Source organism: Perca fluviatilis, chromosome 7, assembly GCF_010015445.1.
Source record: "Perca fluviatilis chromosome 7, GENO_Pfluv_1.0, whole genome shotgun sequence".
Taxonomy (NCBI): domain Eukaryota; kingdom Metazoa; phylum Chordata; class Actinopteri; order Perciformes; family Percidae; genus Perca; species Perca fluviatilis.
In genome coordinates, this window is record NC_053118.1 from 35,207,900 (window position 1) to 35,218,983 (window position 11,084).

Below are 11,084 nucleotides of genomic sequence, written 5' to 3' on the forward strand. Positions count from 1 at the left end.
CTACAATACAGGGAAGTCTGTTTGTTGAAATGTCAAATTTTGTGACTAGAAAAAAAAGCAAGTAAACGGTTTCCTATTTTATTAATTATTTATTAAACAGCGCTGTGGGGGGTAGGTCTGGAAGTGCAAAGCTGGGCTGAACATTAGGCCTACTAAAATATGGAGCTCCTGTCCAGCAGGTGGCGGGGAAACTTGATCCATTAGTTGAATGAGCCACCAATAAACTCAAGAATGAGACACACAGGAAGTCAAACAACAACAGACGCATGCCTGCAGTCTGCAGTAGGTGATGGCTGAGATGGAAGAAACTTTAGACTTTAATGATATTTTAGACGACTGGTTTATCGAGTCGCTGAAAACGTGAGAAATGTTTCCTCTTTGTTTAAAAGTTTTATGTTAGCTGCTAGCTAGCTAGAAGCTTCATTTTTGCCACCTCCCCCCCAAAAACCAACCCAAAAAAAAAAAATTTTAAATTTTTATTCCCCTTACTTCACCCCCCGGGGGGGGTTTTAAAAAAAAAAAAAAAAAAAACATGTCCTGCATCTAATTCAGCCATTTTTCAATTCGGCTTGGTTTTACTAAACTTAGCAGTCCCCTATTTCGCTAAAAGGTCAAGTTTAAGAAGTGCTAGTTTATCGCTAACATTTTCATCCCAGGTCTTTGAAACCGCTGTGTGCCTAAACTCAAAACCAACGCAACCATATGTAAATTATGTTTAAGAAACGTGTCTTCGGTGGACTCTATCCATGCCGAATTGAAGAGGCGTTTCCATTGATTTAAAAAAATTAAGTCGTAATGTATAGCTAAGATATATGTGCTTCGCCCTCATATAGAAAATATTAAATATAAATTTTTTTGAATGGGGTCTGGTGTCAAGATAAAATACCAGCGGTTTATAGAAAGAATATACACTTTTATCATAAAAATGAAATAAACTTTGCTAATGACCAATCGTGGAGTGTAATAATATGATTTGACGTTATGGAGAATGGGGACGTGAAGCTGTGAAATGAAATACTAGCTACATTAACATGTAAATATATGTCTTCAGGTTAGCTTGAGGACTTCCCTGTCTGTTTTTTTTTTAATGGTTTCATAAAACTTCTTCTCTACAGCCCCTACAACACTTAGTCCTGCAGCTATGTTTACATCTTAAAATATATTTTATTATATATATATATATATATATATATATATATATATATATATATATATATATATATAATGTATACCTTGTTTTTAATGTAGGACATGGGTGGCCAAACTTTTTTGATAGTGTGCCATGCCAAAAATATAAGGAGTCACGGGCCAAACAATAGTAAATGTTAGTTTTTTAAATCGCAGCGTTGCAAGAAAATCAGTGATTTTAGATCAAAAACCCCATGCCCCATAGAAAATTCTTTAACTATTAAAATAACTATGCAACACTACTAAACAGTTTGACAATGCAGTATTGTTTTGCCCACATATTTACTAAAAGTGTTTCTGTAACTGCTGCACTATGAGGAAAATACGTGATATGTGATAACGTTGTTGAATATCGCGATAATATTACTTGCCATTAATAAACCGATTGTAAAGTGTACTCAGTTCTGCATTTCTGCTGCTCTTAGTATTCTTCTAAATTTACAATGCAAACCAACAACAAACAAACCAAAGGAAATAATTTTAAATTTGTTTATTGAACATTGAACTGATGCTGCGTTCCAGGCAACCCGTAACTTTGTGTTTTCACAACCTTCTCCCCGTGAAAGCGCCCTGGAACGGCAGTCAAACACTGTAACTTACTCCCCGTGAACTGGTACCAGATGGTTGTACTCCCAGTTACAGTTTTTGACGTCACACACACATAAACAACAATGGCGTATAATAAATAGAAATAAATAGGCAACGTAAAGTAATTCCGCACATTGTAATCAAAACAATACACATACGATTGTGTACTACTACAGGTTATGTTTATTAAATGAAGCCCAATATATGTCACAGACTAGAAATCGCTAGTATCAGTTAAATATATTCAATATTTACTTTTTTTTTTTTTACTTTTAAACAGTGTGTGGCATAAGTGCCTACTTATGTACAAGATATAAGTAAATAAGTAAAGTTAAACTTGTCAAATATTGGTTTCTGTTCATGGCCTTAGTGCCCACTTGAAAGATTAAGATACAATGTGTAAATGTGTTAGTAGGGCTGCAAAGATAAATCGATTAGTTGTCAACTATTAAATTAATCACCAACTATTTTTATAAGCGGTTTGAGTCATTTTTATGAAAAAAAAGTAAAACTTCTCTGCTTCCAGCTTGTTAAATGTGAATATTGTTGTAGTTTCTTCTCTCCTCTGTGAAAGTAAACTAAATATCTTTGAGTTGTGGACAAAACAAGACATTTGAGGACGTCGTCTTGTGCTTTTTGGGAAACGCTGAGCGACACTTTTCACCATTTTCTTAAGAAAATAATCGTTGCAGCCCTAAGTGTACGTCTGTAAGTCTTTTATTCAGATGTAAGAAATAAAACAGGCAGAAATAGTCAAATATTGGTTTTTGTGACAAGATGTTAACACGGAAATAATTTCACTAAATTTCAAAATAAACGTGTTAATAAAACAACAAAAAAAACAGTCCATGGTCCCAACGTTTCAGAATTTTTGGGCACTGTGTCTGTGGTTTTGGTCCTGAACTTGTGACGTCTTTAACACCTGTCTGGTTTCCTCAGGTACAAAGATCTTCATGTGTATCAGCTGGAACATCCGACCCAGGTCATCGAGTGGACGTCAGGGAGGAGTGAGTTCATATATTTAATCATAACAATCTTCTTTATTATCCAAGGGCCTAAAAGGCCCAGTGTGTAACGTGTTTAGTTGTTCATTACCAAAATCTGTGTTCACAAACTTGTGCTTTTTCATGAATATTGACCTCCACCATCAATTCCAAGTATTCCTTTTGGCTTGAAATTTTATGTTTGCATTTGCATGAACTGGGGTAGACGCTCCATATTCATGCTCCATCTTGAAATACGTTAGCCGGTAAGGGACATACAGGACCTACTGCTCCGCCTTTTTGTGTGTGTGTGTGTGTGTGTGTGTGTGTGTGTGTGTGTGTGTGTGTGTGTGTGTGTGTGTGTGTGTGTGTGTGTTGTGTGTGTGTGTGTGTGTGTGTGTGTGTGTGTTGTGTGTGTGTGTGTAAGGGACATACAGAACATACTGCTCCACCTTTGTGTGTGTGTGTGTGTGTGTGTGTGTGTGTGTGTGTAAGGGACATACAGGACATCCTGCTCCTCCTTTCGCGTTTTCTCTGTCACATGATAAACTCACAGGTGCTGCTAATGCTGCTAACGGGTATCGTAGCTTCCCCGGCCCCGACAAGTTTGAAGAAGGAAACGTGGAGGACCACACTTATTCAAAATCCAAATTTCAGGAACAGGAGTCTTCTTCTTCTTCGGCCAGAAAAGAGCAAGAGACCGGCTTTTTAAAGCGCGAAGGCTACCGTAGCTGTAATATGTACTTTGAACTGCGAGAGAGTTGATTGCGATATGCGATCGCAGTGCTGGATGGGAGACATTCCCACACATCGGACCTTTAAAGCTGCATTCTATCTAACATCCAGCAGGGGGCGACTCCACTGTTTCTATAGCAGTCTATGAGAAAATGAGCCTACTTCTTACTTGATTTATTACCTCAAACAATTTTTATAACGAGTTAATGATCGCTAGTTTCAAGTCTTCAACACAGCATGATGTTAATTTTTTTAAATAATGGTCCCATTTATTTTAAAATAGGTCCTAAATCATCCCCTGCTTTATCTTCTGTCAGTCAGGACAGAAGCTTAGCAACGCTAACCATGCTAACACTGTGGACATTAAAATAGACCTCAACTTGTCTTTGGGTGTTGTCTGTGTTTTCATCTTAAACTCTGACCCTCTCACTGTGTGTTTTAACTTCATCAAAATGAACTGGAACATTTTGATCGCCTAAAATGTCTTCTTCTGCGTTTTGCCACCTGCTACCTGTTAGCTTTGAAAGTTTGCAGATCTTCTGTTCTGCTGTACATGCAGATGAATGGCTCCAGTGTATCTTTCATCCACACAAAAGATCAACAGGAAGCATACTCTTGGTTATGTTGAACAATCTTACACAAGAGGAGATGTGCTCAAACTCAAATTCAACTTTTTATCATCGTTTGTTACGTTTACAGCCGTGTGCGTCGCAGGATACAGCTCGTCTAAAAATGAAATTCTGGAGCTGCATTTACCTCTGAAACTCTTGGCTGATGAAAACAAGGTAACAAATCAGTCCATCCCTCTGGGGGGTTATTTTTTTATAAACGCAACATCCAAATGTCACTTTTAGCCTCTGCTGTTGGTGTGTTGTGTTCAGGGTCTCTGTGCAGAACGGGACTTCAAAGTTGTCCACGGTGGGTTCGCAGAAGGTCCTGTTTGCTGCCTCAGACACGTCCCAGGAACGAGGTGAGATTGTAACACACGAGAGAGATATGATTCAGCGGGAACAGCTAGTTAGAAGTTGTTCCCGGTTTTATAAGAACATCGTCGCCTCGTGACGGTGTTAATGCTGTTGGCTAAAGTTACCGAAAAAAGTCATAATATAGTAAGTCGAAAAAAGTCAGTAAGTCGAAAAAAAGTCATTTTATAGTAAGTCGAAAAAAAGTCATATTATAGTAAGTCGAAAAAAAGTCGTTGTATAGTAAGTCGAAAAAAAGTCATATTATAGTAAGTCGAAAAAAAGTCACAGTATAGTAAGTCGAAAAAAAGTCATATTATAGTAAGTCGAAAAAAAGTCGTTGTATAGTAAGTCGAAAAAAAGTCATAGTATAGTAAGTCGAAAAAAAGTCATATTATAGTAAGTCGAAAAAAAGTCGTTGTATAGTAAGTCGAAAAAAAGTCATAGTATAGTAAGTCGAAAAAAAGTCATAGTATAGTAAGTTCGAAAAAGTGCGTGTGTATAGTAAAGTCGAAAAAAGTCATATTATAGTAAGTCGGAAAAAAGTCACAGTATAGTAAGTCGAAAAAAGTCACAGTATAGTAAGTCGAAAAAAAGTCATATTATAGTAAGTCGAAAAAAGTCGTAGTATAGTAAGTCGAAAAAAATCGTTGTATAGTAAGTCGAAAAAAGTCATATTATAGTAAGTGGAAAAAAGTCACAGTATAGTAAGTCGAAAAAAAGTCATATTATAGTAAGTCGAAAAAAAGTCACAGTATAGTAAGTCGAAAAAAAGTCATATTATAGTAAGTCGAAAAAAAGTCACAGTATAGTAAGTCGAAAAAAAGTCGTAGTATAGTAAGTCGAAAAAAGTCAGTAAGTCGAAAAAAAGTCATGTTATAGTAAGTCGAAAAAAAGTCATATTATAGTAAGTCGAAAAAAAGTCGTTGTATAGTAAGTCGAAAAAAAGTCATAGTATAGTAAGTCGAAAAAAAGTCACAGTATAGTAAGTCGAAAAAAGTCACATTATAGTAAGTCGAAAAAAGTCGTAGTATAGTAAGTCGAAAAAAAGTCACAGTATAGTAAGTCGAAAAAAAGTCGTTGTATAGTAAGTCGAAAAAAAGTCATAGTATAGTAAGTCGAAAAAAAGTCACATTATAGTAAGTCGAAAAAAAGTCACAGTATAGTAAGTCGAAAAAAGTCACAGTATAGTAAGTCGAAAAAAAGTCACATTATAGTAAGTCGAAAAAAGTCATAGTATAGTAAGTCGAAAAAAAGTCGTTAGTATAGTAAGTCGAAAAAAAGTCATATTATAGTAAGTCGAAAAAAAGTCACAGTATAGTAAGTCGAAAAAAAGTCATATTATAGTAAGTCGAAAAAAAGTCACAGTATAGTAAGTCGAAAAAAAGTCATATTATAGTAAGTCGAAAAAAAGTCACAGTATAGTAAGTCGAAAAAAGTCGTAGTATAGTAAGTCGAAAAAAAGTCATATTATAGTAAGTGGAAAAAAAGTCACAGTATAGTAAGTCGAAAAAAAGTCATAGTATGGTAAGTCGAAAAAAAGTCATAGTATGGTTAGTCGAAAAAAAGTCATTATAGTAAGTGGAAAAAAATTGTACTATAGTAAGTCGGAAAAAAGTCAGCATGTCGAAAAAATGTCATAGTATAGTAAGTCGAAAAAAGTCATAGTATAGTAAGTCGAAAAAAAGTCATAGTATAGTAAGTCGGGAAAAAAGTCATAGTATAGTAAGTCGAAAAAAAGTCACAGTATAGTAAGTCGGGAAAAGTCATAGTATAGTAAGTCGAAAAAAGTCATAGTATAGTAAGTCGAAAAAAAGTCATATTATAGTAAGTCGAAAAAAAGTCACAGTATAGTAAAAGTCGAAAAAAGATCACAGTATAGTAAAATTGAGAAAAAATCATAGTATAGTAAAGTGGGAAAAGTCACAGTATAGTAAGGGGAAAAAAATCATGAGTATAGTAAATTCGAGAAAGTCATAGTATAGTAAGTCGAAAAAAAGTCACAGTATAGTAAGTCGAAAAAAAGTCATAGTATAGTAAGTCGAAAAAAGTCATAGTATAGTAAGTCGAAAAAAAGTCACAGTATAGTAAGTCGGGAAAAGTTATAGTATAGTAAGTCGAAAAAAAGTCATAGTATAGTAAGTCGAAAAAAAGTTATAGTATAGTAAGTCGGAAAAAGTCATAGTATAGTAAAAGTCGAAAAAAAGTCATAGTATAGTATGTCGAAAAAAAGTCACAGTATAGTAAGTCGAAAAAAGTCATAGTATGGTATAGTAGAGAAAAGTCATAGTATAGTAAGTCGAAAAAAAGTCACAATTATAGTAAGTCGAAAAAAGTCATGTATATAATGAGAAAAATCATATTATAGTAAGTAAAAAAAAGTCACATTATAGTAAGAGTGAAAAAAATCATATTATAGTAAAGTTGAAAAAAGTCCACAGTATAGTAAAGTCCAAAAAAAAGTCATTAGTATAATTAGAAAAAAAGTCACAGTATAGTAAGTCAGAAAAAAAGTCATTTTATAGTAGAGTCGAAAAAGTCGTTGTATAGTAAGGTAGAAAAAAGTCATATTATAGTAAAGTAGAAAAAAATGAAGTGGAAAAAGTCATATTATAGTAAAGTGAAAAAATCCAGTATAGTAAGTGAAAAAAGTCATATTATAGTAAGTCGAAAAAAGTACAGTATAGTAAGTTGAAACGTGAGTATATTAAGTCGAAAAAAGTACATTATAGTGGGGGAAATATGTTGAAAACTGTATTAAGAGTCGGGGAAAAATCATAGTTATAGTAGGAAAAAGTCATGGTATAGTAAATTGAAAAAATAGTAGTGGGAAAAATCACGTATGGTAAAGGGGAAATCACAGTAAGTATAGTAAGTAGAAAATTGAGGAAAATCACAGTATAGTAGTCGAAAAAGTCATATTATAGTAAGTCGAAAAAAGTCACGAGTATAGTAGAAAAAGTGAGTATAATTAAGTGGAAAAAGTAGTAAGAAAAAGTCATTTATAGTAGTAAAAGTCATATTATATAATGAGAAAAAGTCGGTATAGTAGAGTGGAAAAAGTCATATTATAGTAAGTGAAAAAAGCACAGTATATAAGAAAAAATCAAGTATAGTAGGAAAAAGAAGCCAGTAAGAGAAGTCACATTATAGTAGTGGAAAAAGTCGGTATAGTATTCGAAAAAAGTCGTTGTAAGTGAAGGGAAAACAAAGAAAAAAGTGGAAAATCACAGGGTATAGTAAGAAAAAGTATAGTAAAGTCGAAAAACATGTGGAAAATTAAGAAAGTTAAGAGGAAAAAGTCATGGGTAAGTAAGTGGAAAAGTCACAATTATGAGTAAGAGGGAAAAATCCATAAAGAGGTCGCAGTATAGTGTAAGATCAATTATAGTAAGTCAAAAGTCAGAATGGTAGTATAGTAAGTGAAAGTCGTTTATGTGAAAAGTCATTTATAGTGGAAAAATAATATAGTAAGAAAATATTATTGAAAAAGTGAAAGGATGGTGGAAAAATATGTTGTGAAAAGTCACGTATAGTAGTGAAAAAGTAGGTATGGTTGTCGAAAAGTCATATTATAGTAAATGAAAAAAGTCACGAGTATAGTAAGTCGAAAAGATAGTATAGTAGTGAAAAAGGTTTATGGTAGGAAAAGTCATTATAGTAGAGGTAGAAAAAAGCAGGTAGAAATAAGTGGAAAAACCAGTGTGGGAGAGTGTAGTAGAAAAGTACGAGTGAGGAGAGAGTATAGTAGTCGCGTTGGTAGGAAAGCGTATGGTAAGTGAAAAAGTAAGTATGGTGAGTTGGAAAGTTTGGTATGTGAGAGTGAGGGGAGTCGTATGGTGGGGAAAGTCATGTATGGTGAGTGGAAAAATTTAGAAAATGTATGTGAAAATAATATGTGAAAAGTGTGTAGTCGAAAACGGTATAAAAAAAAGAAAAAGTCTGTATAGTGTCGAAAAATAGGAAAAAAAGCACATATAAGCGGGGAATGTAGGTAGGAAAAAAATAAAAGAATCTGTAAGTAGAAGTCACGTATGGTAGGAAAGTATTATATAAAAAGTCGAGGGAAAAAAGTTGAAAAAGTCAGTAAGTAAGGGAAAAGTAGTTATAGAAGGAAAGTGAAGGGTATGTAGGGAAAAAGTCATAGTATGGTAGGAAAGAAGAGGTAAGTAAGTGAAGGTATATAGAGGGGAAAAGTATAAGTAGTCGAAAGTCATTTATAGTAAGAATCAGTATGTAAGTGAAGTAGGTGGGAAAAAGAGTCATATTATAAAGAAAGAACACAGTATAGTAGGTCGAAAGTCATTTATAGTAAGTGGAGAGCATTAGAAGGGGAAAAGTCTACAGTATGGTAAGGGTGAAAAAATCATGTATGGTAAAAAAAAGTCATAGTATAGGTAAGTGAAAAAAGAATATTATAAAGTAGAAAAGTGTTATAAGTGGAAAAAGTCGCATGTAAAAATTATAGTATAGTAAGTGGGAAAAAGTCATAGTATAGTAGAAGTCGAAAAAAAGTCACAGTATAGTAAGTGGGGAGAAGAGTATAGTATATGAAAAAAGTCAGTATTAAGTAAGGGAAGGAGTCATTTATGTATGAAAAAAAGTATGTATGTAGTAGAAAATCATAGTATAGTGAGAAAATATTTATGTAGGTGGAAAAAGTCATAGTATGGTAGTTGAAAAAGTCATAGTATAGTGTGAAAGTCATAGTATAAGTGGAAAAGTCACGTATAGTAAATTGGGAAAAGTCAGTATAGTAAGGAAAAAAATATTATAAGAGCGGAAAAAAAGTCATTATAATGAAAAAGAGTCACAGTATAGTAAGGTGAAAAAAGTCATTTTATAAGTAAGTGAAAAAAAGGTGTTGTATGAGTAGAGGTCAGAAAAAAGTCATAGTATAGTACGAAAAAAAAGAGGCGAAAAAGATGTGTATTTAATCGAAAAAAGTCCGTATAGTAAGTAAAGTCATGGTATAGTGAGTGAAAAAAGTAGGTATGGGGTGAAAAAAGAAGTATGAGTAATGAAAAGTTGAGGGAGGAAAAAGTCACGAGTATGGGAAAAAGTCATAGTATGTAATAGGAAAAATATTGAAAGTATAGTAAGCGAAAAAATTGGGAAAAGTGATAGTAAGTAAAAAAGGCGGTGGGTGAGTAGTGGTAGAGTGAAAAAAAGTCAAGGTATGAAATGAAAAAAGTAGGTTAGTAGAAAAAAAGGGTAGTGAGGTGGGTTGTGAAAAAGTCAGTGTAGTATTAAAAAATATTAAAATTGTGAAGCAATTATAGTAAATGAAAAAGTCACGTATAGTAAGTAGAAAAAGTCGGTATAGTATAAAAAATCATTTTATAGTAAAGTGAGAAAAAAAAGTCGTGTATAGTAGAAGTGAAAAAAGTCATAGTTGTAAGTGAAAAAAAATCACATATAGTAAGAAAAGAGTCATTTAAGTAGAAAAGTCATGAGTATAGTAAGTGGAAAAAAGTATGTATAGTAAATGAAAAAAGTCATGTATAGTAAAGTGGGAAAAAGTATAGTAGGTAGGTAGAAAAAGGTAAGTAGGGAAAAGTCATATAAAAAATCTAGGGTGAAATGGAGAAACTGAAGTATAGTAGAGTGGGAAAAAGTCACGTATAGTAGAAGTAAAAAAGTCAGTATAGTAAGTCGAAAAAAGTCATGTATAGTAGAGTCGAAAAAAGTCACAGTATAGTAAGTGAAAGTATATTATGTGGAAAAAAAGTCACAGTATAGTAAGGAAAAAGTCATATTATAGTAAAATTGAAAAAAGTCACAGTATATAGGTCGGAAAAGAGTAAGTGAAAAAAGTTAAGTAAGTGAATGTATAAAGGGAAAAAAAGTCATATTATATAAAACTTTATAAGGAAAAAGTGAGAAAAGAGTGAGTTATAGTAAGTGGAAAAAAGCACATGAGTGGGTATAGAAGTCGAAAAAGTCACAGTATAGTGAAGTCGAAAAAAGTCGTGGTATGGTAAGTGAGAAAAAGTGACAGTATAGTAAGTCGAAAAGTCACAGTATAGTGAGGTCCGAAAAAAATCACAGGTATGGAGGGGAAAAAGTACGAGTATAGTAAGTGGAGAAAAAAAGTCACTATAGTGTGAAAAAAAAAGGAGGTATATGTAAGAGAAAAAGTACGTTGTATGGTAAGGGTGAAAAAGAGTCATATTAGAGTAGGGAAAAAAGTCACGGTATAGTGAAGTGAGAGAAAAAGTGGGTATTATGGTAGAAAAAAGAGATATAGTAGACGAAAAAGAGATCATGTATAGTAGAGTAGAAAAAAGTAGAAGGTATATAGGGAAAAAAATGAGTATAGTAAAAGTGAAAAAGAGTCATATTATAGTAAGAGTTGGAAAAAAGTCACAGTATAAGGTAAGAGTCGAAAAAGTCATGGGTATGAGGTAAAGAATTGAAAAAAGGTCACAGGTATGGTTAATTGAAAAAAGAGTCATTATAGTGAGGTGGAAAAAGAATTGTACTATAAGTAAGTCAGGGAAAAAAAGTCAGCGTACCAGAAAAATGCATGAAGGTAAGTAAACAAGGAAAGGTCCTGAGTATAGGGAGAGAAGAAGCCACGAATTATAGTAAAGTCCAGAAAAAAGTCATAGCGCAATACAGCAGG

General features: G+C 33.3%; 1 protein-coding gene across 1 annotated transcript in view; it reads left to right on the forward strand.

The window, feature by feature from the left end:
• The first annotated feature begins 247 nt into the window (after positions 1-247).
• The window catches only part of wdr73 (WD repeat domain 73), a 22,166-nt gene continuing 11,329 nt past the window's right edge, over positions 248-11,084 (forward strand). The window contains exons 1-4 of the mRNA XM_039806874.1: positions 248-360; positions 2,716-2,783; positions 4,194-4,279; positions 4,376-4,464. Of these exons, the coding sequence (XP_039662808.1) occupies positions 290-360; positions 2,716-2,783; positions 4,194-4,279; positions 4,376-4,464 (314 nt within the window). The 5' untranslated portion in view covers positions 248-289. The remainder of the gene's footprint in view (positions 361-2,715; positions 2,784-4,193; positions 4,280-4,375; positions 4,465-11,084) is intronic.